The sequence below is a fragment of the Mus pahari genome, chromosome 2, assembly GCF_900095145.1.
Source record: "Mus pahari chromosome 2, PAHARI_EIJ_v1.1, whole genome shotgun sequence".
Taxonomy (NCBI): Eukaryota; Metazoa; Chordata; class Mammalia; order Rodentia; family Muridae; genus Mus; species Mus pahari.
In genome coordinates, this window is record NC_034591.1 from 68,985,366 (window position 1) to 69,007,993 (window position 22,628).

At 46.8% G+C, this 22,628-nt stretch overlaps 1 protein-coding gene across 11 annotated transcripts in view; it reads right to left on the minus strand.

Moving 5' to 3' along the window:
- The window catches only part of Osbpl3 (oxysterol binding protein like 3), a 168,933-nt gene that overhangs the window by 51,735 nt on the left and 94,570 nt on the right, over nucleotides 1-22,628 (minus strand). For 8 of the 11 annotated variants that reach the window (XM_029535016.1, XM_029535007.1, XM_029535008.1 and 5 more), the window contains 8 exons: nucleotides 9,307-9,423; nucleotides 9,114-9,167; nucleotides 8,096-8,209; nucleotides 4,271-4,438; nucleotides 3,636-3,759; nucleotides 2,359-2,462; nucleotides 2,040-2,132; nucleotides 907-1,063 (listed from right to left, as the gene is read on the minus strand). In XM_029535016.1, the coding sequence (XP_029390876.1) occupies nucleotides 907-1,063; nucleotides 2,040-2,132; nucleotides 2,359-2,462; nucleotides 3,636-3,759; nucleotides 4,271-4,438; nucleotides 8,096-8,209; nucleotides 9,114-9,167; nucleotides 9,307-9,423 (931 nt within the window). The remainder of the gene's footprint in view (nucleotides 1-906; nucleotides 1,064-2,039; nucleotides 2,133-2,358; nucleotides 2,463-3,635; nucleotides 3,760-4,270; nucleotides 4,439-8,095; nucleotides 8,210-9,113; nucleotides 9,168-9,306; nucleotides 9,424-22,628) is intronic. The other 3 variants (XM_029535014.1, XM_021189629.2, XM_029535017.1) reach the window with 1 other exon arrangement.

Genomic DNA, 22,628 nt, shown 5'->3' on the forward strand with positions numbered 1-22,628 from the left:
GTCTCCTCCAAGCTGCCTAAACCAAAATCTTTGCAGCAACATCTACACTGACAAAGACATAAATAAAAATGAGGCTTTCGAAAGCCTTATCAGAGCAGAAAATGAGCATACTGAGATAGACTCTCTGAGGATGCCCCAGACTCAAGCATGCACAGGACGTGTTAGTGAGCTCTCCTGGGAAGCTGTAACTGCAGGGATGGATGGACTGGTTAGAGCTGCAGAACTGTCGAGAGATTGAATTGCTGCAGGTGCAGACTAAGTACCGTACCTGGGCTAATTCTAGCCCTCTCCAACAGTCAGTCCTTGCTTACCTCTGGGTTGGAACTAACGCCTTATGACTAACAGATAAGAAAACAAAGAGACAAATAAAAAAAAAAACCTTTTGGAATTAACTAATTTAAAAGACCACAAGTTTCCAACAACTCAAAAGCTAAGATGTCATCTGATAGCACTTGGGTCTGTGGAAAATCTTCTCCCTGCTTACTGCAATACATGCTAAGTCATCTTTAGATGCTTAAGTACCAGTACATGTATGATCAGTCACTGTTCTGTTTTGTTTAGAGTAAAATGATAGTGGAAAAAGTCTGTGCTCAAAACAGATGCAAACTTTAAAAACATTTCCATCTTCTGCTGGCTGAACCCATGGGTTCTTTCTGGTGTATCCACCAATGGACTTTAAACCTGCCTTGATTTGTGACCTTTCTCTTCTGTAAAACTCTAAAACCTCATGAAACTGCTTGCACTTTGGAATATGGAATTTGGGGCAACCTAGATCTATGTTCCTGGGTCATGGTCACCGAAATTTGTCTCCAGAATAAACTATTATTCCCTTAGAGATGATATCTGTAGTTTTGTACTGACAGCCATTTCCATCCCTTATGTTAGGAAGCAGGAAAACGCATTCACCTTTGTGGGCGACATGGCACAGATCCTCCTGCATCTTGGAGAACTCTGACGAGGCTTCAGAACCATCCGAGTAAGACTTCTCCTCTCCAAAGTCCAGTGTTGACAAGTTAGGATTGGAGGAATGCAGTCTCACAGGGCCAGAAAAAGGCTTAGGGACCTAAAGTGACAGCACAGGGAGAGATTCCTATTCAGATGACAGCCTCCCCGACTGGAACTGATTAAGGGGGCATCTTAGAAGTGCATCTTCCCACCGAGGGACAACTTCAAAGAAAAATGTATGCAAACTGGGAGATGCTCCCCATGGCCACTGGCATCCTATAAAACTACAAATGGGCAGGAAATCACATGATGTCTCAGACATGGTGGAAACTTCACAGACACAGGATGAAAATGACAACGACTGTCACTGCATAACTAGGTTGTCAGAGCAAATCAGTTCCCACATGACTTTCCTACTTGCACCTGGAGCTTCTAGAAAATGAACCCGATGCTCACATTTGCACACGCAAGGCTCTCTACTTGGAAAGCACCCACATTCAGCTCCCAGGGCTGACAAGAGTGTCTCTAAAAGCTCCCGATTCAGTTTGGTTCTAATGACGTTTCCATCTAGTACGCGATCTTGACCACTAGGAAAGACGGCTCCTGGTGCCCCGAATGGGGGCTCTTGTGGGGGCTGGGAGTTTGAAGAAAAATGGCTAAAGGTCCTGTGGGATAGAGGCTCAGGCCTGTGACCTCTAGGAGAAGATAGGCCCATGGGGAGGGGTGGGGAGGGATGATAACAACAAGAGTAGGTCAGAGGATTGGGCCATAGCAGCCACCAGGCAGGGCACACACTAGAGCAGGGAGCATCATAGACAAGCTAGATGTTAAAGGAGCAGAGACCCCAAATTCTCACAAGCATGGCAGTCCCTCCAACACCAATCCATTTCCCCTTCAGAAATTCTCCCCTGCCCAAGTCTCTTCACAGCCTTATCCCTGTCACCAGAGGGTCTCAGTTATGGGAGTCATCTCTCCACACAAGGCACAGAGATCGACTCCACAACCTTCACCTTTCTGTCCTACTTGAGTCAGAGGCACGTGGTGTGCGGAGAGGTGCCATGAGGAAGGGAAGCGTGTGGTGCAGCAAAGGTTACCTGCAGCGTTCCTTTAGCATCTTTGCCAATAGCTCTGGACCGCCACCTCCTGTGTGATCGTTTTTCCTTTTTGGGACTTTCAAAAGCTCCACCCTTTGGTTCAAAACAGGAGAAAGAGAGAGAGAGAGAGAGAGAGAGAGAAAGCACAGACAGTAAGGTCCACCAAAACTACAGGGACAGATGCACAGGGCAGTGACCACAACGATCCCCTTGAGCTTGGCTAAAGCAACTGGACAGAGGACATCCCATTGTTAGTCAAATGTGGGGAACAAGAGAAGAGACAGAAGACAGAAGGTGACCAGAAGAGCAGCAGGCTAACCTGGATGGCGTTGATGGCTGGCGCCGAGTATGTCCGATGCAGGACGTCCATGCTTTCTAAGAGCTGGCTCATTTCCAGCAGGTAGGCATGGCAGTGTGCCAGGTCTGTGGGAGGAAGGGCAGATGCTCACCACTGTCCAACAGCACCAGGGAGCACCAGGCTCTGTGTTCCGTATTTGACTACCCCACAGGAAAGGCCATAGATCCTAGCCGTTTATCATATAGGAATCATCTATTTCCAGCCCCCCGCACACCCCCCCCCCGGGCTTGGATTCCAAGCACACACTATCACATCTAGCTTTGTTTGTGGGTTCCAGATATCAACCCCAGACTCTCATCTTGCAGGGCAAATGCTTTATAAACCAAACTATCCAGCTCTCAATTTCTTTTTAACTTAAAACTTTTCAACTCAAAACGTTTCAATTCCATACGCTCCAAGCCTCACCTTACACAATTAAGCCTGAATTCTCTCTCCCACTGGACACCTCAGTCTGGTTCTAAGGTTAGCTAATTAGGGCTAAAAACACCAAGTTGCCTTGTGCAGAAGTGATCAATCCTGCCTCCTTGTCAGACTCACTCTAGGAGTGTTGGGACTGGGGTCACCAGGGTGGCACCCCAGACTAATTTAAACAGGATGTTTGGGACAGAGGCATATGCACAGGCACCCCCACATTTTAAAGGGTCCAGATGGCTCAGCAGTTAGGTTAAGAGTATCTACTACTCTTCAAAGGGCCTGACTTTACCCACATGGAGCAACTCCAGGGGATCAGATGCCCTCTCTGGCCTCTATGGGCATCTGCGCTCACATGCACCCCCACCCCCAACACACACCACACAGAAACACAACTAAAAACAATATAAAAAAAAATCTCCATTCTAGTGTAAAGCCAGGGTGTAGAACGCTTACACCAGGCTCTCCACCTGGCCACTCACTCCCTTAGGGACACTAATTCTTCATCTTGGGTGGACAGCAGAGCCTTTTTTTTTTTTTTTTTGCATTTAAGATATCATGAGCTAATCGTCTTCCACCCATGGGGATATGATTTATGGCCCCGGGAGGGATTCATGCACCCATCCCAGGAATAGACTAGGAAGTCTGTCTGCATCCAGGTGAAGACGCTAAGCTCTGTGGGGAGAGCATGTGGGCTGATGATGCCAAGACCTTCACTAGAAGAGTAAGGGATGGAACTTGGGGAAGTGACAGCAGGGACTCAAATGTATGTGAAGGTAATGCCAGGCACATGTCACTGCAACACCGTGGCAACAAGAGACTGCTACCTTTTGAGCATTTTTCCATGTCCTCTGAAGACTGTAGCCAGAAAGGAACTCGAGTGTCGCCACCACAAGAAAATGACAAATTGCTTCCGGGTGGAAATGAATTCTGCTTTGATAGACTGCTACGCTGTTCACGGATGACAAGAGCAGGTTAGAAATCAAAACAGAGTCAGGCAGGGACAGCTTCCAAGGGGAAGGAAGGATAGCAGGGTGAGCAAAACACCCCACAGGAGACTCGGGTATCTCTGGCCACCACCCCAGCTAAGCCACACCATGCTCCGTGGCCCTCGGCAGCAGTCGTTACTTTCTTCTATGAAACAATGACACCACAGTAAAGATACTTTGGGGGAATGGTCCACTATTCTATGAGGCTGTACACAGGCTTAGCTGCATCCGACAGCCAGGTAGGAAAAACTTGTCAGTGTGGCTGAGAGAAAGCCTAAGCCTTCAGGCCACTCCTTACCTGAGCTCCCTGCCTTAGTCCATGCTCGCTGTATCCTGGATCTGATACTGGTCGAGAGACTAACTGGACACCAACCCCCAGACTACTCTGCTCCACCGACAAACCTTCCCTCAGACTCATCCTGGAGCGTCCTGCTCTGTTCTTTCAGACTCATTCCTGGCAACACAATCATTACCTTCCTACTGGAAACGGACTCGAACACTCCTGGGGCAGAATCTGTGACAGAGGACCCTGAGAAAAAGTGATTGACATCCCGGGGAAACATGGCGATCTCATTCTGCCGGTACATTCTGTGGTGACGGAGCCTGGACACCCACTCGTCAAAGACTTCTTCTGACTTCACCTGCAGGGGGTAAGTTGATAGACGGAGAAGAGAGCCACTGTCTAAAACGGGATCAGTCATTCATCAAAACGATGCCACTTTTGATCTGCTCTTTTTGAGCTAGTATGCATGAAAAATAAGAAACTGTATTTACCGTCTTGGTTTCATTTATGTGGTCTCGGAGGACACTCAAGGAAGAGGAACTGTTGCAAAATACATACTCATGTCTCCTTTGAGATATTCTAGCCACTATGCAACGTCTAAGAATGCAAACAGGGCTAGTTTTTATTAAACCACAAAAAACTAAAACTCACATTTATCTCTTAAAGGATTCCCAAGTCTTCTCGCCTGAGACTTGCCCACTCCCTACTGAATGTATCAGCTCTGTTCTTCATGTAGATGCCTGTAGTTCAGACGTCATGAACAAGTCTGAACTGAACTGAAGTAGTAGGTGTTCCCTGAAATACTGGCCTGCGCTCGTCTACTTTGTGAAGGATGCATGGCTGGAAGGAGCTGCTAACACATTTGCCAGTTAACTGAAAACAATTTTGCCACTTTCAGAAAAAGGAAAAATATCTGACAAAGCCATTGCATTGTTATGTTTTAAAAATGATTTATTTATTTTATGTATATGAGTGCTCTATCTGCATGTACATTTGAGTGCCAGAAGAGGGCAACAGATCTCACTATAGTTGGTTGTGAACCACCATGTAGTTGCTGAAAATTGAACTCTGGACCTCTGGAACAATGGCCAGAGCTCTTAACCTCTGAGGCATCTCTCCAACCCCCCTATTGTTGTTATTATTACACAAATATTTATCCATTCTCTCCATAGATAAGGAAATATAAATCTCTACTTTCTAGGAAGAATGTTTTTAGCTGACAGTTTTTATTTATTTGAGATTATTCATTTATTTGAGATGGCTTACTGCCATGTGACTCAGTGATATGCCTCTCACCATTTAGTGCAATGTACTACACTCACTATATTCACTATGTAGCACTTTCTGTGCAGCACAGACTAGCCTCAGACTTGCTATGTAGCCCAGGCTGGACCTGAACTTATGAAAATCCTTTTATACTAACTACCTGAATTCTGGGATTATGGGCATAGCACCATGCCTGCTATAACAAATAATTTTTCTCAAGAAATAGTTCAAATGCTCGTAAAAGTGTTAAAAGAAAGATAGCAATCACTTCTATACTACAGACATTTTAAAGCCAATGTTTTGTATATAAAACACATTCATAATTTAAGTGAAAAGTGAGATGCCTATAGATTAGGATAAGGATACGGGCTCATCAAGTTGTAATTTAAAATAACCTCCAAATATGCCAGACAGGCCCGTGGCCTGATAAGGGTGGAGCTGGGAAGGAGGTGATGCGGACAGACAGACAGAGGTAGCGGTGCTCAGAGAATCAGGACTTTATGTCGCTTAGAGGTACCTGAAGACTGAAGCTCTTCCTTAGTACAAATCTGCAGGAAGCCACAGCACAACTGGACACACACCTGTTTGTCTCTTGTGCACTGTGAGCACTTCATTTCCCAGATGTGGTTAAAAGGAATTTTATAAGAATCTTGTGTCATCCAGGCACTGAGCTGCTCCTCAAAGCTCTGAAAAGCCAGTGCCCAAGGCGTTCATTTTTATTGGATAAACAACAAGAGAAACGAGGTGCTTCATAACAAACCACAGTCTGGCATAGGCCCTGAAGTGAATTTCAGGATGGTGGCTGGGCGGGTTCTTAACTGCTATTCTGCCCAGACTTCTTGGGTATAAAATGAGAGAAAGAATCAGGCCAGGTGTGCTGGAGCATGCCTGTAACCTCAGCAATCAAGATCTATGAGTTCAAGGCCAGCCTGGGATACACATCCAGACCTTGTGGTGATGCCAGGGAGGAGTGAGGTGGGAGGAAAGGGAAGGGAGAGGGGAGGGAGACCTCAGTGATTACACTCCAAGTCAGAATTGATCCCCAGGAATTAATGAGAAACAAAGTGGAGTTTACAGTGAGTCACAAGGGAATTATTGCTCCGTCTCATGGTATTAAATCCAACGCAGCTTAAGACAGTCTTAAGTCTTTAAAAAGTAGAAGAGAACGACAGATTCATTTTGTTAACTAGAGTTACACACAGGCAGGGAGTCCTTATTTCCTGACCACATGAAAATACAGAAGGAAGAGTCATGGGACCAATACAGGTAAGCGGTGTCAACTCTCCCAGCAGAGATTAACCCCTGAGGGAGGAGCAGAGGGATAAGGTACACACACACACACACACACACACACACATGCACAAAATTATAAATATATATAATTTATTATACTCATTATTAAATTATAAATTATAAAGACAAAATTATGATATTAATTATTAATTGCTATATAAATAATTCGTGGCTTTCCCCTCCTTTACTTTGCCAGTTATTTCACTGAGGAGATTTTCTCTGTCAGTAAACACTTGTGTAGGCTGTTACCACTAGACACACCACCGGTGTCCACTGGGTAAAGGCTGTAACTGTAACACCTGGGACATCCCACAGCAAAGCAACATTGGCCCACAGTGCCAGGGGAACTGCTTTACACACTGAACTAGCCCGGAGTTCAGGGTTAGGTTAGGGACAGATATGAGACACACAAGCTAGTCAAGGACAGGGACAGGTGAGATCCTTGGTTATCCCAGCCCTCAGCCCCATTCCCTAAATGTCGAGCAAGCTAAGCAATTCTCAATTTACATCCAACATTCAGGCACTGCTTAACCATTATAAACAAGAATTAAACTTATTAAACTTACTGACCCCCAAGGAATTATGACAAACCTTAAACACACACTCTTCCATATTTTTACAGGGGGTGGGGTTGGGGTAAAGTAAAAACACAAAGACAAGGCAAGGTTTTTCAAGAATCAAATGAGTGGTCAAAGTTTAACAGCCAGTAAGCAGTCACATAAGAGCTGGCATTGCCCCGGGCCTTCTGCTTGATATTAGCATGACATCACCCATCTTCAGGAGAAAGGCAGTAGGTAGAAAGCTTGGAGCCTTAAGATTTGCCAATGCCCACTTGAGGAAAAATTGGCATTTCACTACAATATGAGGATTCTAACCAAGTCTTTGTAAAAATTGGCTAAAGTCATTGGTCAGAGCTCCACAGAGTAAACACTAGCCTTCGGAGAACATTTTTTAACCACTAGGATAAGTGGTTCTATACTAAAGACACAGCCTGGGGGGAGGAGACATGAAGGTGATTTTGTCACTGACTGCTGTCACTGGGGGAGGAGTGGTAACATTTAGGGATGGTGACAAGGACAATGAAGGACACTAACTCTTCAAGCAGTGTGAGAGAGAGATGGTCCTACACAGCCAAGAAAAACCTGGCCTACCCGAACATCAGAAGTACCCCTTAGAGATACTGTGGTGATGAAAACTGCCCACAGGTTGTCCCCAAATCATCACCAGCATGGTGACGGTCAGTGGATCTCAGTAGAAAGGCCTCTGCACAATCATGCTGGGAGAACGTGCCTGCAGCCCTGGTGACTGGGAAGGCTGAAGCTGCAGACCACTGTAGCCTAGGAGTTTGAATCCAGAGTGGGCGAGCTAGCAAGACTCTGCCTCAGACAACTTCCCAACCAACAAAAGCCCTGGCAGCAGCTGCGCAGTGGGAGCCTGGCCCTGGCTGAAGCCTCACCTTCAGGTGGTAGATGTGCTCCTCCGTGTCAAGGTCGATACACTTAGATGACTTCTTCACAGACATCACGGAGAGCCCCACGTCAATGCAGCCATGCAGCTTCTCCCTCTCAATCTACAGAAGCACAGGGAGGGCTGCTTGAGAGTCACAGTAGTCAAGGCGGTTGTAACATCCTCCCTGGTCCCCTGCCACCTCATCTTCTACATCTGCCAATGCGAAACCTGGACACACAATTGATGGAGCCGGACCCAGGCAGGTGAATTTCTGGGTTCGAGGCCAGCCTGATCTACAGAGTGAGTTAGAGAAACCCTGTCTCAAAAAAAAAAAAAAAAAAAAAAAAAAAAAAAAGTTGCACGCGGACTGAATTCCTTCTCTGAATGGGGGAAGTGCTGGCCTTATCTCACAGATGAAGAGGCTGGAGGACAGAAGGCTAAATAGGAGTTTTCATAGCCAGGATGCAAGCAAAGGAACTGAAACTCCATGAGTTGACTCCAAGGCAATACAAGCGTGAGGTACTGCCTTTCCCTGGAACAATGTCTGTTGTCTACAGTCATCCATAACTGTCTTAAAGGGAAGAATAGAGACAAACTAGGGAGGACTCAAACAGCCAAGAAAGTGGAGAGAGCGCCCTATGAGACAGGCCTGCTGGTCACTCAGAACCCTCTAGACCAACCTCCTAGGGTTAACTCAAGAGGAAGTCCACATTAGCCATAGCTTTCTCCACTACGCCCCTCAGTCACTGTAAGAGTGGGAAGAATGCTTGCCCCACGCTCTGTTCCTGTGATTAGCTAAAACCAGAGCAGACCTATGGAACGCAGTAAGGTGCCCTGCCCCTTCTTCTGGTGGTGAATGGACCTCTCCCAGATCTAAAGCTAAGACAGCAGGGGTCAGGGTAGGTGGCGAGGGTTCTCTGTGCCACCTGGAAAAAACATTACCCACAGAGCACTGCGGCTCTGGGCTGGCCTGGAGCACCCCGCACAGCTCTTCAGTATGAGGCTGGGCTAAGAAGACGACTTACATCTGTTTGGCTCTTGGCATATTTCAAGATTCCCTTTTCCAGGCAGAAGAATCTCTGTGGGGAAGCAAACAGAACTTAGCAAGCCGTGCATCCCTCCTCTGGTCTCCAAATTCAGATAGAAGATGAGTTCTCAAATTTAATACTGAGGGTAGAGTGTGTGCCCACCAAAGAGCAGCCACCACTGATGTCTTACCTTGTGCCAGCCTTTTAAGGGCCACTTCCTCTTTTTCAGCAAAAATCCTTTCTGCACAGGGGGCTCCTGGGTGTAAGTCATCTCGCCCCTCAATCCTTCCACGACCTCCCAGCTGTCCTGTCCCAATGGAAGAAACAAGCCAAATGTCACACCTTTAAAAGATAGTGACACTAAGTAGCAAGCTACTGAGAAACAATCCAAGACAGTGAGCCTGGATACATTTGATAAGAAGAAGAAATGTAAATTTATTTCCCATCCATTACTTGGACTTTATAGATTCAAGGCTGTAGTTTAAAGGTTCTTTTTAAAAATAAAAAAAGAAGGACCATATCTCTTTTTTCAGTCTTTGAACCTTGACAGCACAGTTGAAGGGAAAGATCTTACTATTATTCCATTTTTGCTCACTTTGATGTCATCTCACGGTTACTGTTCAGTCAGCAGAGTTCGGTCTAATGTTAACCGATGTCACCTATGTCACCAAGAAGCTGTATGTGTCTGTGCACTGTGCACGTTAGGGGAGTTTAAGGAATGGCTGGGAAGCAGGGTGAGAAAGAGGACACAACAGGGGACCTGCGGCTCTGCCAAGGGACCTGAGTTCCAATCCCAGCCCCACATCAGGTGGCTAACAACTGCCTAGACTCTAGCCCCGGAGGACCTCACCCCCACCCCTTCTGGCCTCCATGGGCACTACACGCCTGTGACATATACACACAGAGAGAGACATACAGACATACATAAAAAATATTTGATACGGAAGTATCTGCAAAATGGAATTGGATGCAAGCTAGAGAGCCTTTCAAGCCGACTGAAACAGTGGTTCCATGGATAACTGTCCCCAAATTCTAGGGGCTGAAGTAGCAGAAGTGCAAAAACATCGGAAAGAGTTTTGTCTGGAGTATTTTTCCCCCTTTCAGAAATTTTTAATCCTGCCCCCCCTTCTCATCCAAGAGAATTTTCTTTTTAAGACATGCTACAATCCCAGGACTTGAGTGTCTGAGGCTACCTATGTCACACAGCAAGGAGAAGGAAAAAAAAAGTAAGCAACACGAACAACAACAAATTCCTTATAATTTTGGCCTGGGTTCTTTTCAGTTTTGAAGGAGCACAAATGGCTGCTCTAATTAATTCCCCCATCATTGGCTATTGAGGTTATTCCTGCTGAATGAAAACAAATTTCAAAAGTAATCAAAGGAAAAATAATAAAAATTCTGAAATTTTCTTTTAAAATACTTAAATCGTTGCTTGATGATGATGATTGATTGATGATTGATTGATTGATAAGGACATAATACACATGGAATGCACACACTGGAATATAACTTGAGTCTAGATACACAGACTAGATACAATATAAAATATTGTAACATAGTTGGGTAACATAGTTTTGCATATGTATGATTCTGGAGAAGATCTCTTGTTTGACTCTGGCTTTGAGGCAAAGCTCCCACCCCTGGGCAGATGGTACAGCCAGAGGCCAACGAGTGGACACCAGGAGTTAGACTGCAAATCCGGATCAGTCCCAGAGCAGAGGGCAGGGAGGGGCCCTGCAGGGCTCTCTTCCATCCTTCCCAAAGCCCAGCACATCCTCTCTAGCAACCGGGTCCTTCCCTACATCAGCAACTGAATTCTTTGATCATCTGCCTTTTATCTGAGTCCTTTTCACTGTGAATGGAGATAAAGACACATCCTAGTTTTTAAAAATAACCACTGTAGGTATCTCAGAATCTGGAGCTGTAAAAGGAATTGCTTCAATGGTTGAAGGGGGGATGGTCGGTGGGATTCAGTGTTTAATTTAGAGAAACTTTTTGGCGAGGGAGCAGCATTGAATGAGATTTTGTTATAATAACCACCAGCAGCTGTCCAGCCACTCAATTACGCCCAGACAATAACTGGAAAACTGTCTGCTTAGTGATAAGCAGCACAGCTCACTGCCTGTAAAACACCAGACGATCCTGAAACCTTTCACTTCAGCTTGCAAAGCCACTGCTGGAACTGTGTTTTACCTGTTTCGATGCTGTGACTCTCTAAGGCCCTGCAATAACGCCGCTCCTCCAGAGGAAAGTACTCCTTCACCCCCTGACTCCATCACCCCAGTGTTAAACCTTTCTTCCAGTGACTTCCCCCTGCTCATGGTAACGTGGATGAGGCTGATCCCTACCAGCCAGGAGCCCCTCCCATTTCCTCCTGTCTTGGGAACAGCGGGCTCCTGATCACAAACTCCAGATATGGAACAAAAGTGACTGGCTCATGTTCCCAGAAGGCTATATTGTGGCACACATTCGAATTGTGCCCAGTGTCCTTGGGTCAAATGACTGTTTTCAGATTACATACAATAGACCCGCATTTGTGAAAGGTGGGCGTGTGTAGTATCATCATGTAAGAATCCAAGACCAGCCCTCTGGAAAGCACTCAAGTGGATCAGCCTTCCGAGTTGTCCTCACACTCCCAGGCAGAAGGCAAAGTCAGGGCACTAACTCTAGGACAGCTGCCACATCTGCTCCGTTCCTCTCAGTTGTGCTCAGTGTCAATGCCTGGAGGGATGAGCCGTTACTCCATGCTTCCCAAAATGGGGGAAACGTGGATGCGGTCTTACCCGTGGCTGAATGGGAAAGAAGAACAGAATTTCAAAAGTGGCTTTAGTGACTCTGGTGAGAAAGGAGGTGCCCCAAAATACTGGAGACAGGGTTTTCTCCTCCCAAACAGCCAGCATGAAGGGCTAGGGGTTACAGATTCACTCTCCCTTCAAGCCAACAATTGAGGAAGGGCATTTGTTTGTATGTTTCATCTACTTCCTAGGTTAAGAACTTGAAAGTGTTGGTGAGCAGAAAAGCCAGATTTACCCCACAAAAGGAGGGCAGGCTCTCCTTGGCTGGGAGAGAAGGTGCAAAGGCCCTTTGTAGGCCCTGTATTCATTCAAATGCTTGCTTCTTCCTAAGTCACCCCTGAGCTAGCTGGTGACAGCTAAGATGCAGCCTCTATCTCCGAGGTTGACAGTGGCCTGAAGCTGTTCCCTCTGAGGCTGGGGAATCTGGGGCACTGCTGATTGACAGCGTTGGGAAGAAATCTCTTGCATCTCAGCTTCAAGTGAAGGGACAAAAAGACAACAAGAAACTTCCTGAATGAATCCCCAGCCTGGCGCAATGACAAGGGTGTCCCACATCCAGAAAGATTCTGCAAGTGCCATGAGACATCTTTGTAAATAAGGACCTGCTTGATGTCAGTTAACCAGAAAGAGCTGTGGTATAGCTCAGCTCAGCCATTAAGTCTGCTGGGCAGGAGTCAACTCAGTGGTAAAGTCGTTGCTGTGCATTACCAGATAATTTATCATATAATTAGCTCATAAGTTGTTGATTTTTCATTTGAGCCCCAGAGCTCAAATTTTCTTTCCAAACTGCCATAGAGACCTTCTTCTTCACCTTGTGCACAACTCCAACGGTGTGGCACATATGGGGCAGCCACTCAGAGGATTCTCCATGTGGGATCTGTTGCAGTCTCCAGTCAAGAAAAGAGATTAAACTCTTGAATCAAGTCAATGACACTAAGGCTTTAAGTTGCCGTCTTTTTTTAACATACCACCAGAGTCACAGAAATACTAAACACAGGGGTGTTTGAGGCACATAAATGAATATTGTAACATCACGAAAGGACTGGAGCGAACATTCTGGACCCACACAATCACGAGCCTTTTGTCAGTTCCCTGACCTAAAACAGTCCATAGCAGATATTAATAAATGTACTGAAAGAGTCAGAGAAACAGTTACCGTGGCTAACATCACAGTGGACACACACTTTATTATGAGGCTGAGGCCTTGTGTAACCCTTCAACAGCAGGTTTGTTAGGATTCTTTTTTAAGGTAGAAAGTGAGAAAGAGAATTAGGTATATTTTCTGCTGTGGTCAAGCTGCCAAGTGCCACAGACACCCTATGGCACAGCCTAAGAGGTTTTAATTATTCTGCCCTCGTTTTTCCATCTTTAGATGCGTAAATTCCAGTGAACAAGGTGGGGGGACATTGGGGGTGAATCCTGGCCCACCTCTAGACTCTAGAAGAAGAAGCTCAGAAGGCCTGGGCCTGCTCAGAGCTCCTGGCTCTCTGGTCACTGACGTGTATGTGTGAAATCAGCCCGTGCATTTGACTGCTGCTTACCCATAGCCCATTTGCCCCTTCTTGCCTGAATTCCTGTCTGACCTCCTTCTCTGGGGAAATTCTATTTCTCCTCAACCCTTCTCCTCACTGAAGAAAGGCCCTCCCTCCTCTGAAGAGAAGTACTAAGAATGAAAACCCAGCTTGTACTGCCTGCCTATCCAGCTAGAATGTGGGTTCCTTGCCTTACCAGTCCTGTTCATTATCATCTGTGTCCTCAGTAAATATCAGCTGAGTGAGTCTGAGAGCAGGAGTTTATGGAAAGGGCACTGAGTGCCCACTAAGTGTGGTAGTCAGAAAAATCAGATGCAGGCTGGGGAGAAGGTTAAGTGGATGAAGATGGATGAAGACTACTAACCCTAAACACTTGAGTTCAAGCCCTGGAAGAGCCATGAGAGGAGAGAACAGACCCCAGGAAGTTGTCCTCAGACCACCACACATGTGCCAGAGCAATAGATATGTGCACATGTGCAAGCCTAAACACACCTGTGTATACACACAGAGAAACACAGAAACTCACAAACACAAACCAATGTAATAAAAAATGATTTTGAGATGCCAGTTTTTCAGGCTAAAGGGTCCGTGGGGGAGTGGTACCTGGTGCCCCCCCACATACCATGCTGATCTGAAGATAGGGAATGCATCCTGAGCGAGGTGAATACCCGAGACACACTACAGGACAGATTTGGGCCACCACAGAGATCAAGGTCCTGCAATGGCTAACTCTGCTCACTGAGCCTAATACTGAGTCTAAAATGCGGGGTTAACGTCTCATCCTGCATGGGTCAGGCTGAAAGGTCATCAAGACCATGAGACAGAGAGAGAAATGTGGCTGCAGTTTCTCAAGACTTCTGCTAAAGCTCAAATGAGGCTGATCTGGCCGTCATCTGGCGTTGAGTTCAGTCTATTTTACAGAACGTCTAAAAAGTGCCCAAGATAGAAAGCTGCTTTGTGATTAGAAAGGCGGCTAGGCATTGATTCATGCTCTTGAGTGGGCCAAGTTCATTTCCATAGTGCTGAGTGCACAGACTGCAAGCGCTGCTGCCTTCCTTCCAGCACAGCTGTGTGCACGCTGCACCGCTCCCAGGCCCCGCGCACATGCCCAGTTCTCAGCTCCCCTGGCTGTGATATCAGAAATAGAAACGACTGAAGCTTCCATTCTTCCTGCAGCTGAGAAGTGTGGAAAGGGATCTGGCAGGACTGAAGAGCAGGTTGTTCTAATTAGTCTGTTATCACTTTACCAGGTTTTTAAAACCCAGATGGCAACGTCCAGCATTAACTCAGCGGCCGCTAATTGCACCCATCATTGGTGAGTTTAAAGGCATTTGGATCTTGTAGAGCCTATCAGGACAGGCTAAAAGTCAGTAGCACTACTTTTCACGATTTTTCTATGGGCACATGGAAGTGCCTGACAGCAGAACAACCTGACAAGTCAGACCAACTGTATACGTAGACTGCAAGCATGCGGGCGAAGGTTTTACAAGTGCTAATAGGCCAAAGAGCAATAGAAAGAAAAAGACAAATATTCAGAGGCAGACTGGTGTGTGAGGGTCAAATGAAAGGGAAATCACTGGGCGATCCTGTGAGCATGCATCTCAGTTCACAGGCTGGGGAGGGGAGAGCCTGTGGACACATATCCCAAATCAGGGGTGGGGGAGGGGCTGAGTCATTGGCTGGACCATTTCCAGAAGACCAGGCTGTCTTGAAGAACTCCAAAGGACTCCAAGGAAAAAAACCAGGCTGATGAGTAGAGCCCCAAGCCCTTAAAGTCCAGCTCTGCAGGAGACCACCTAACAATCAATCAACAGGGGCATAGCTGCTCAGGGAAAGAGTACTCCTTAGTTCCTGGAGTGCTCCATCAAAGGCCGATGGAGCCTGGCCTAGGAGGACAGAAAGGATGCTAAGTTTGAGAGAGAGAGGTCAGAATAAATGAAGTCTAAGACCTCATTTAAATCATGTCAGAAAACCATGCTCTGGGAAGCACTGCTTTAATGGTATCACTTCAAGCACAAATCTGGCTTCAGGGCAGAAGATTCTAGAAGGGGATAAGCATCGGTGAGCCCATGTTGATTCTGAAGGCTGTTGGGGATCCTCAGTCATGACATGCCAACAGGCACTGGGCTTTCTCTCCCATCTCAGAGGTGTAGAGAGCTGGGAGAGAAATACCCAGAGGATCCAGGCCCTCATATGCTCCCAGGCTTATAACCTGACCAGTTACAGAACAGACACCTTACAGACTCACTGGAAGACTTCTAGTCACCAAATCTTTTCAGAAATCATGGGAGCCAGTGCTGAGGATGATGGGGGAGGGGGGAGTGGGGAGGGAGGATGGACAGGGGACACCAAGAGAGCTGCCGGCCATCCCACCGCTCCTCCTGAGACCACCTTGGGTCTCCAAAGAACAGATACATGCTTACTGCAACTGCTGACCACAGGCAGTTTTACAATTGAAATACCATTTAAAAAAAAAAAAACCAAAGCACACATGCAACGACTGTCTCCAGCCAGCTGATGACTCGCTTGGCATTATGGCTATAATTACTTTAGCACTTTTTAGGTTCCTCAGATATATTTGGAAGTTACTGATATTGCTAAATATTCCTCAAATAGTATAAAGGTTTAACAGCGATGAAAACACCCCTTACACATTTCCTCGTTCCCCACAAATGTTCTGTAAGCAGGTCTTGGAGGAGGAATAGCTATCACTAATGATGGAGACACCCGTGGGCCACTGTGCCCGACAGCAGCCCACCATGTTGTGGTGGGTGTCCACAGCTCTTATGATGGCGGTCCTGACAGTAATGAAGGGAGTGAAGTATCCCGTGTGTCCTCATCACGCGGAGGGGACCATCACCAAAGTCCAAAGTCGCTTGCCCAAGACGTAACTGCTAAGCAACAGGACATATCTGTGGGCTCTGCAGCTCACACACGGAATCTTGCAGCTGGACATCATGTCTGGACAAGAACATCCACCAGTGCAGTAGGACCTGGTGGAGTTCTTTCAGAGCCACCCAACTCCCTGCCCCTGTCCCACCTCCCAGCCCTGCCCCACCACACACACCCAGACAGACATGGATTTCCCCACCCAGGGACACTGAATCTATTCTGCCCTTCTTTTATTTGTATCTTTTGAAATCAAGGACTTTCCCCCAGAGTCATGAAATGTCCGTTTTGAAATTCAGATTTGAAGGAGGATATGATGGTCACCTGTTGAGTTCTTCTGCCTAAGAATCTAAGTGAAATCAATTACCTGAGGGTCACAAAATTGAGAGGCTTTGCGGGACCAGGACTCAAACCTTTTGCACCCTTTCTCCATCTCCTTTCTCAAAATGACTTTTCTGAGGTGGCAGCCAGACTGTCACAGGGGAGACTGGACTAACTCACCAGGTGGGGTGGGAACTCCCCTGAAGAGCCCATGTGAATGGGTTGGGGGGCAACAGTAAGAAGGGATGACATTTAGTTCCTTCTATCTTGCAACATCTTTTTTTAAATTTATTTATCTTTATTACCCTTTGATTAAAAAAATATTTTTGTGTCATACAGTGCCCTGTGGTATCTGAGCACTGGCAAGGAAAAGTTGCAGACTCTACTCAGAGCAGACACAATGGCACTCAGTGACAGTGCTTGGTATCTCTCTAGAGACCCATGTTCACGCTAGACACCCATGCTGTTCTCTGGTCTCCATCTCAGGGTGCTCAGAGAGCTAATGGAAGTCTGTAATCATAATAGAAGTACCTTCTGGGAAATGCTGCGTACGTGACTTAGAATCACAGGCATGGGTCGCAGGTATTTAAAATGGCAAACCCTCCTATACACAAAGGCCTCACACTTAGTACCCCCCCGCCCCAAGAAAAGCCGAGACACACCACCAAGCAATGGCACGCATGAGAAATGCAAAGGCATCGCAGACTGAAACTCTGTAGGTGCCACAAGAGGTCGTCACACATTGTAGCAGAGGCTCAGACAGGCACTGTCCCCGGGTGTCATGCCTTTGGACTAAGAGCTTGAGCTGGACTCTAAGCAGAGAGAATTAATTTTCTGAGGCTGTCATGGCACATGGCCACCAACTTAGTGGCTTAAAACCAATAAATCTCTCTCTGGTTTTGATTTTGAGATGAGGTCTTACTATATTTAGCCCGGGCTGCCTTCAGATGTAGGCTCCTCCTCTCTCAGCCCCCTGTGTACTGGAATCATAGGCCTATTCTATGACCACCCAGCTCTGAAGTTTAAAATTCTTCAACACTGCTGGAGGCCAGAAATCCCAAACCTGGTGTTGACAGAGTCAGGCTCTCTTTGGAGGTTGGAGGGGAGACTATTTTGGGCTAACCTGGTCTCTGGAGGCTGCAGCTTCTCCTCTACCCCTCAGCTTGTTTCTACTGACCATGCCCGCTTCTGCCTTCATATCATGTTCTCCCTGTGTTTCTCCTGGGAGTCTTTCCTGCTGATTAATTTAGGGCCCTTCAGATAACTAAGGATGCCCTGTCCTTTTCAAGGTCCTTAAATTAACCTCATCTACTAAGGCCCCCCCTTCCAAAGAGTGTGCATTCACAGGTTGTGAGGGGGAATGTGTGCACCTCTCTTTTAGGAGGCCAAACTACACAAGGTAAAGGAGAGAGCAAGGTCAGAGACATGCCAGGACACTTGACTCAGTTACCCCTGTGAAAGGTACAGAGGGGAATATGGCTAGCCTCATACCAAGGCCAGCATCCAGGGGCATGTCCTCTGGAAGGCAGACAATGCTCGCTGCTCTACTAGTACCGATGCCTAACTGTCTTCTGTTCGGCCTTGTCCTACATCCCATGCTGTCACTTCTGGACCATTAGAATTGTTCTACTTTTATTTATTCTTGTGTGCCTATGTGTGTGGAATGTGTGTGTGTGAGCATATGCATGCCACACTGTGCGTGTGGAGGTCCGAGGACAACTTTCAGGGGTAAATGCTCTCTACCACGTTGCAGCAAGGTCTCTCTCATTTCTACTGCACTTCATAGTCTACACTCGTTAGCATTCAAGTTTCTGGGTGATTCTCTCCTCTCTGCCTCCATTTCCTGATAGGAGCACAGGGATTATAGATGCTTACCATCACACCCAGGTGTTTGTTGTTTTAGTTCCTGGGATTCAGCTCAGGCTGTCAGTCCTGAGTGGCAAATGCTTCTAGTGGCTGAGCTATCTTGACTGCCATTAGCATTTTGGAATCATCAAATTACTGGAGTAGATTGTCTCTTCCATGATCAGGAGCCAAAGAGCCGATTCAGCTCAAGGTTGCAGCTCCAACATCTCAGGAGTGATCCAAGTGTTGCATAGCTGGGAAGACCTACTCCCCCTGGAACACCCGTGTTCTCGTTCTTCCTTCCCATGACCTGCACTGTGGCTACTGCCTACTGTAGAGAAATATGTTTATTTTCTTAAGGTATCTCAAGAAGGCTTCTATCAAGGCAATGATTCTAAAACAGAGGAAGCTATCTTTGCTGCTTTTTATTTCATTTTTAACCCCATGCATGAGTGTGGACTTGTACGTCTGTCTGCCTGCATCGTGTGTGTTTGAAGCCAAAAGTGGATCTGGACTCACTAGAGCTGGAGTTAAGAGTTAGTTGTGAGCTATCATGTTGGTGCTGGGAACTAAACCCAGACCCTCTACAAGAACACCCGATTCCCTTCACCATGGAGCAGGCTATTAGCTCCTACTTGCTGCCTTTTATCCCAGGACGACACATCAGACCAGACAGGATGGGAACTTTGGAAGCAATTAGGGTTCAGTTTCTCCCACTCTTTTGATCAGGCTCAGAATAACAGCCTGGTTTCTGTAGACACAGGAAGGAAGAACCACCTCTCCTCTGTATTCACCAAGAGGAAAAACCACTTGTCCTCTGTAGACACCAAGCGGAACAACTGCCTGTCATCTGTAGACACAGAGAGGAGCAAAAAGAGGAACAATAGTCTTTATTCTTGTCACTTTCACTAATGCTTTCGCCCCTTCCCATATTGAATGTCTGCTTCTCTGTAAGCCTCAGTGGGAAAGTGTACTGTGAGTTCACTCTTACTCTGTCACCCTTCCTACATCCAGAACATAACATCACAACATAGCTGTGGTCAAAAGGCTGGTGGGAAAAGGAAGTGAAGGGCCCAGAAAATCAGCCTGGAAAATGAAAACAGAAACAGACAGCTGAGCCTTTTCCTCTGCTGGGACGACCAGAGACTGGCTCTCAGCAAACCGGGGCCCACTCGCTGCTTCACCCACCCATCCTGCTCTGCCTCACAGTCCCAGAGGTGCTGGTTACAGAGGCCTTACTAAACAATCATTCATACAGAACATGTGGACCTTGAATTGACTTCTGAAGGTGCCTCTAGCATCTAAAGACAGTGCTTTCCAAATAGATGGCCCCTTGCTCCCCTGACTCTGGACACAGCAGTCAACATCAGAAACATCTGTATTTCAGGTCCACAGAAAGACAATCTGGACTTCAATCTGGAGTCATTTGGGGATTCGAGAGGCCAGTGTGAGGAGATACCAGAGGCTGTAAAGTTGCTCCTGAGTGGTCCTGACCTGCAGCATCCCTTCCTGACTCTTCCTCTCACTGTGGCCTAGATAGATGCTAAGCCCCTACCTACCCTGTCACTGCCTCACAGCTCTAAGGATGGGGCAGGGGAGCAGCCACCATGGGGTAACTTGAGGATCCCGGGCACTTCCATGCGTACAGAAGTGCGGTCTGTTTGCCTCAGACAGGTTTGTCCAAGACTAGACTGGTTATACACAGCCCAAGATGTAAGTTCAGGCCATCTGGCTCCAGAGCTGGCTGTTTCTAATATTCTACGAAGATTAGCTGGGGCTACATTGTCTGACCGCCTGAAACTTATGTTGAACTTTGTCATTTTGGGGTGTGGGGAGGTAGGGTCTTTAAGAAGTGACGAAGTAGAGGCAGACGTTAACTCTCCCTAGGCTGTAACATGGAAAGGGCCCCGGGTTAAAACCACAAACTGGCCCCATCAATGTGAGAACAATGAAAGGATATATCAATTAGGAATATTTCAGTTAACGGCCAGCAACACCTGTAATGTCAGTGTGTAGCAATGCAGTCATGCCAATAGATGAGCCAAAGTCAGCAGCTATCAAGGCATGGGCTTTGACGTGAGACTGCTACCATGACTGGGAGACAACCCATGAGCAGCACACGGCCATCTCCCTGGCTGCCCCAGAGGAACATGCATAGAGTGTTGTAAGGTCCCCATAGCTCAGCCCATGGTAGACCATCACTCAGTCTCAATAAAAATGACTCCAGTCTTTGTCCGGTTTCTGCTTAAGTCTCTTAGGCAAGCCCAGTGGCTTTTCCCTCTCTTGGGACCCCTCTCACTCTCAGGAGTCTTTCTCCATTTTCGTTCATTTCTCACTTTTCCTTATGAAGTTCTCACTTTGATTACACCCACGTGGTACAGCTCATGTCTTTGACCATAATCATCATGAAACACTGAACTTGGAGCTACTGTCTCAAGCTGACACACCCCTGGTGGCCTCTGACTGCCCAGCACCCAAGTCCTTGAGTCACGAAGGTCAGGACCCAGGAAGTCCCCATTGCTCTCAAAGATCTGCACCAAAGTCATTAAAAGGGGACGACTGCCTTCCCTTCTGGAGTGACTTCTCCATTAGTCACCTAAAGCAGGTTTTTGGAAAGGTCGGTACAGGTACTCCTGGTGCTGTGTCGCTTCCGTCTTCTGCCATGAGTTCAAGCAGCACAGCGTGGCTCATGCCAGGGTTCTGCTCGCTTTTGGACTTCCCCAAATCCAAAGCCAAATAAACTATTCTTTACTCTTCAGAAACCATCAGTCTAGATACCCTGTGATAGCAACAGGAAAGGAACTAAGGTGACACTAGACAACAATGTGGCATGACAGGAGGGTCCCTCAGCCATGCCACCTTAATGTCTCATAGTGCTGATATAGTCCACATTTTAATAAGGAACCTCATCTAATCCAGTGCCACTATATTACATAAATCAATACGACTGCATTCACCTCCTCTTCTTCCTCTCCCTTCTCTTCTTCCCTCTTCTTGACAGAGTCTTAGGCCCAGGCTTGTATCAAACTTGCAATCCTCCTGCCCCAGTCTCTCAAGTGGTGTGATTATAGGCATACACTACCACACCTGGCTAGGATCTCAGCATGTTCAATACTCAACTGAAAATGTCAACACCTGAACACTATACTTTACTTCATCATGCAAAACTTGGTAAATTCTCTCCCAGTCAATCTAGCTGCTCTATAGATTCTGGCACTGAGCCAGACAGGTTGTGTAGCATCAGCTAATGGCTGCATAAATTAACTCTCATCGGGTGACCCTGAGGGAGCTCAAATGCCACCAAAGATTAGCCCAGGGACAGTGGGTGACAGCAGCAAGCTGAGTCACCATGGGGAGACTCACCCAGGAGTACATCTCTCCCTTTCAAGTCCCAGGCGGAGGTGAGAGCATGCTTCTGAACTGGGTTAGCAGAACTTACTTTCTCATCTCCTGATTTTCATGCCAAATGCTAACATCTCATTAAAGCATGGGAGCCGTGGCCTCGCTGTAGCCAGGAGCTCTGCATCAGCTGGCTTCTTATCTGTGCTGCTCCCTTTGGCTCCTCTGTCCTCCACAGTTTTGTATCTCCTGCTCAAGCACGTTCAGTAGAAGCCTCTCAATAGCAGTAGTTGAAAAAAAAAAATACAAAAACCAAAATGCACCTTGGCTACTGGGCTCTACCAATAGAGACAAGCCACACCCATTCATTTGTCTCGCCCCGTCTGCCTTCTAAAATGCAGTACTTAAACATTTCTAGGTAGGAACAGAAGCAGGCAGTGGGGAAAAGACAAAGGGAAATTATAATTACTCCTGTTTTATAGGTTTAAAAATAGCAAACCTCTCTCCTACTTATATACCCCTTCACCTACCTCATGAACCCACGGAATAGGCACCTCCCTACCTAGCAACTGCATGCCTAGTCACTCATTAACTTCATCTGAGCATCCCTGGTGTGCCAGCCCAGGCACAGTCCTGTACTACCTCACTTAGTTCTCACTTTCTCCTTCAAGAAAGCAAGTTCCTTCAACGCTGATACATGAACAGGGGAGTATCTACATAGAACTACAGACATACGTGCACGCGGAAATCTACACAGGAGTGAGAGATACACGTGGGGGGGATCTACACTG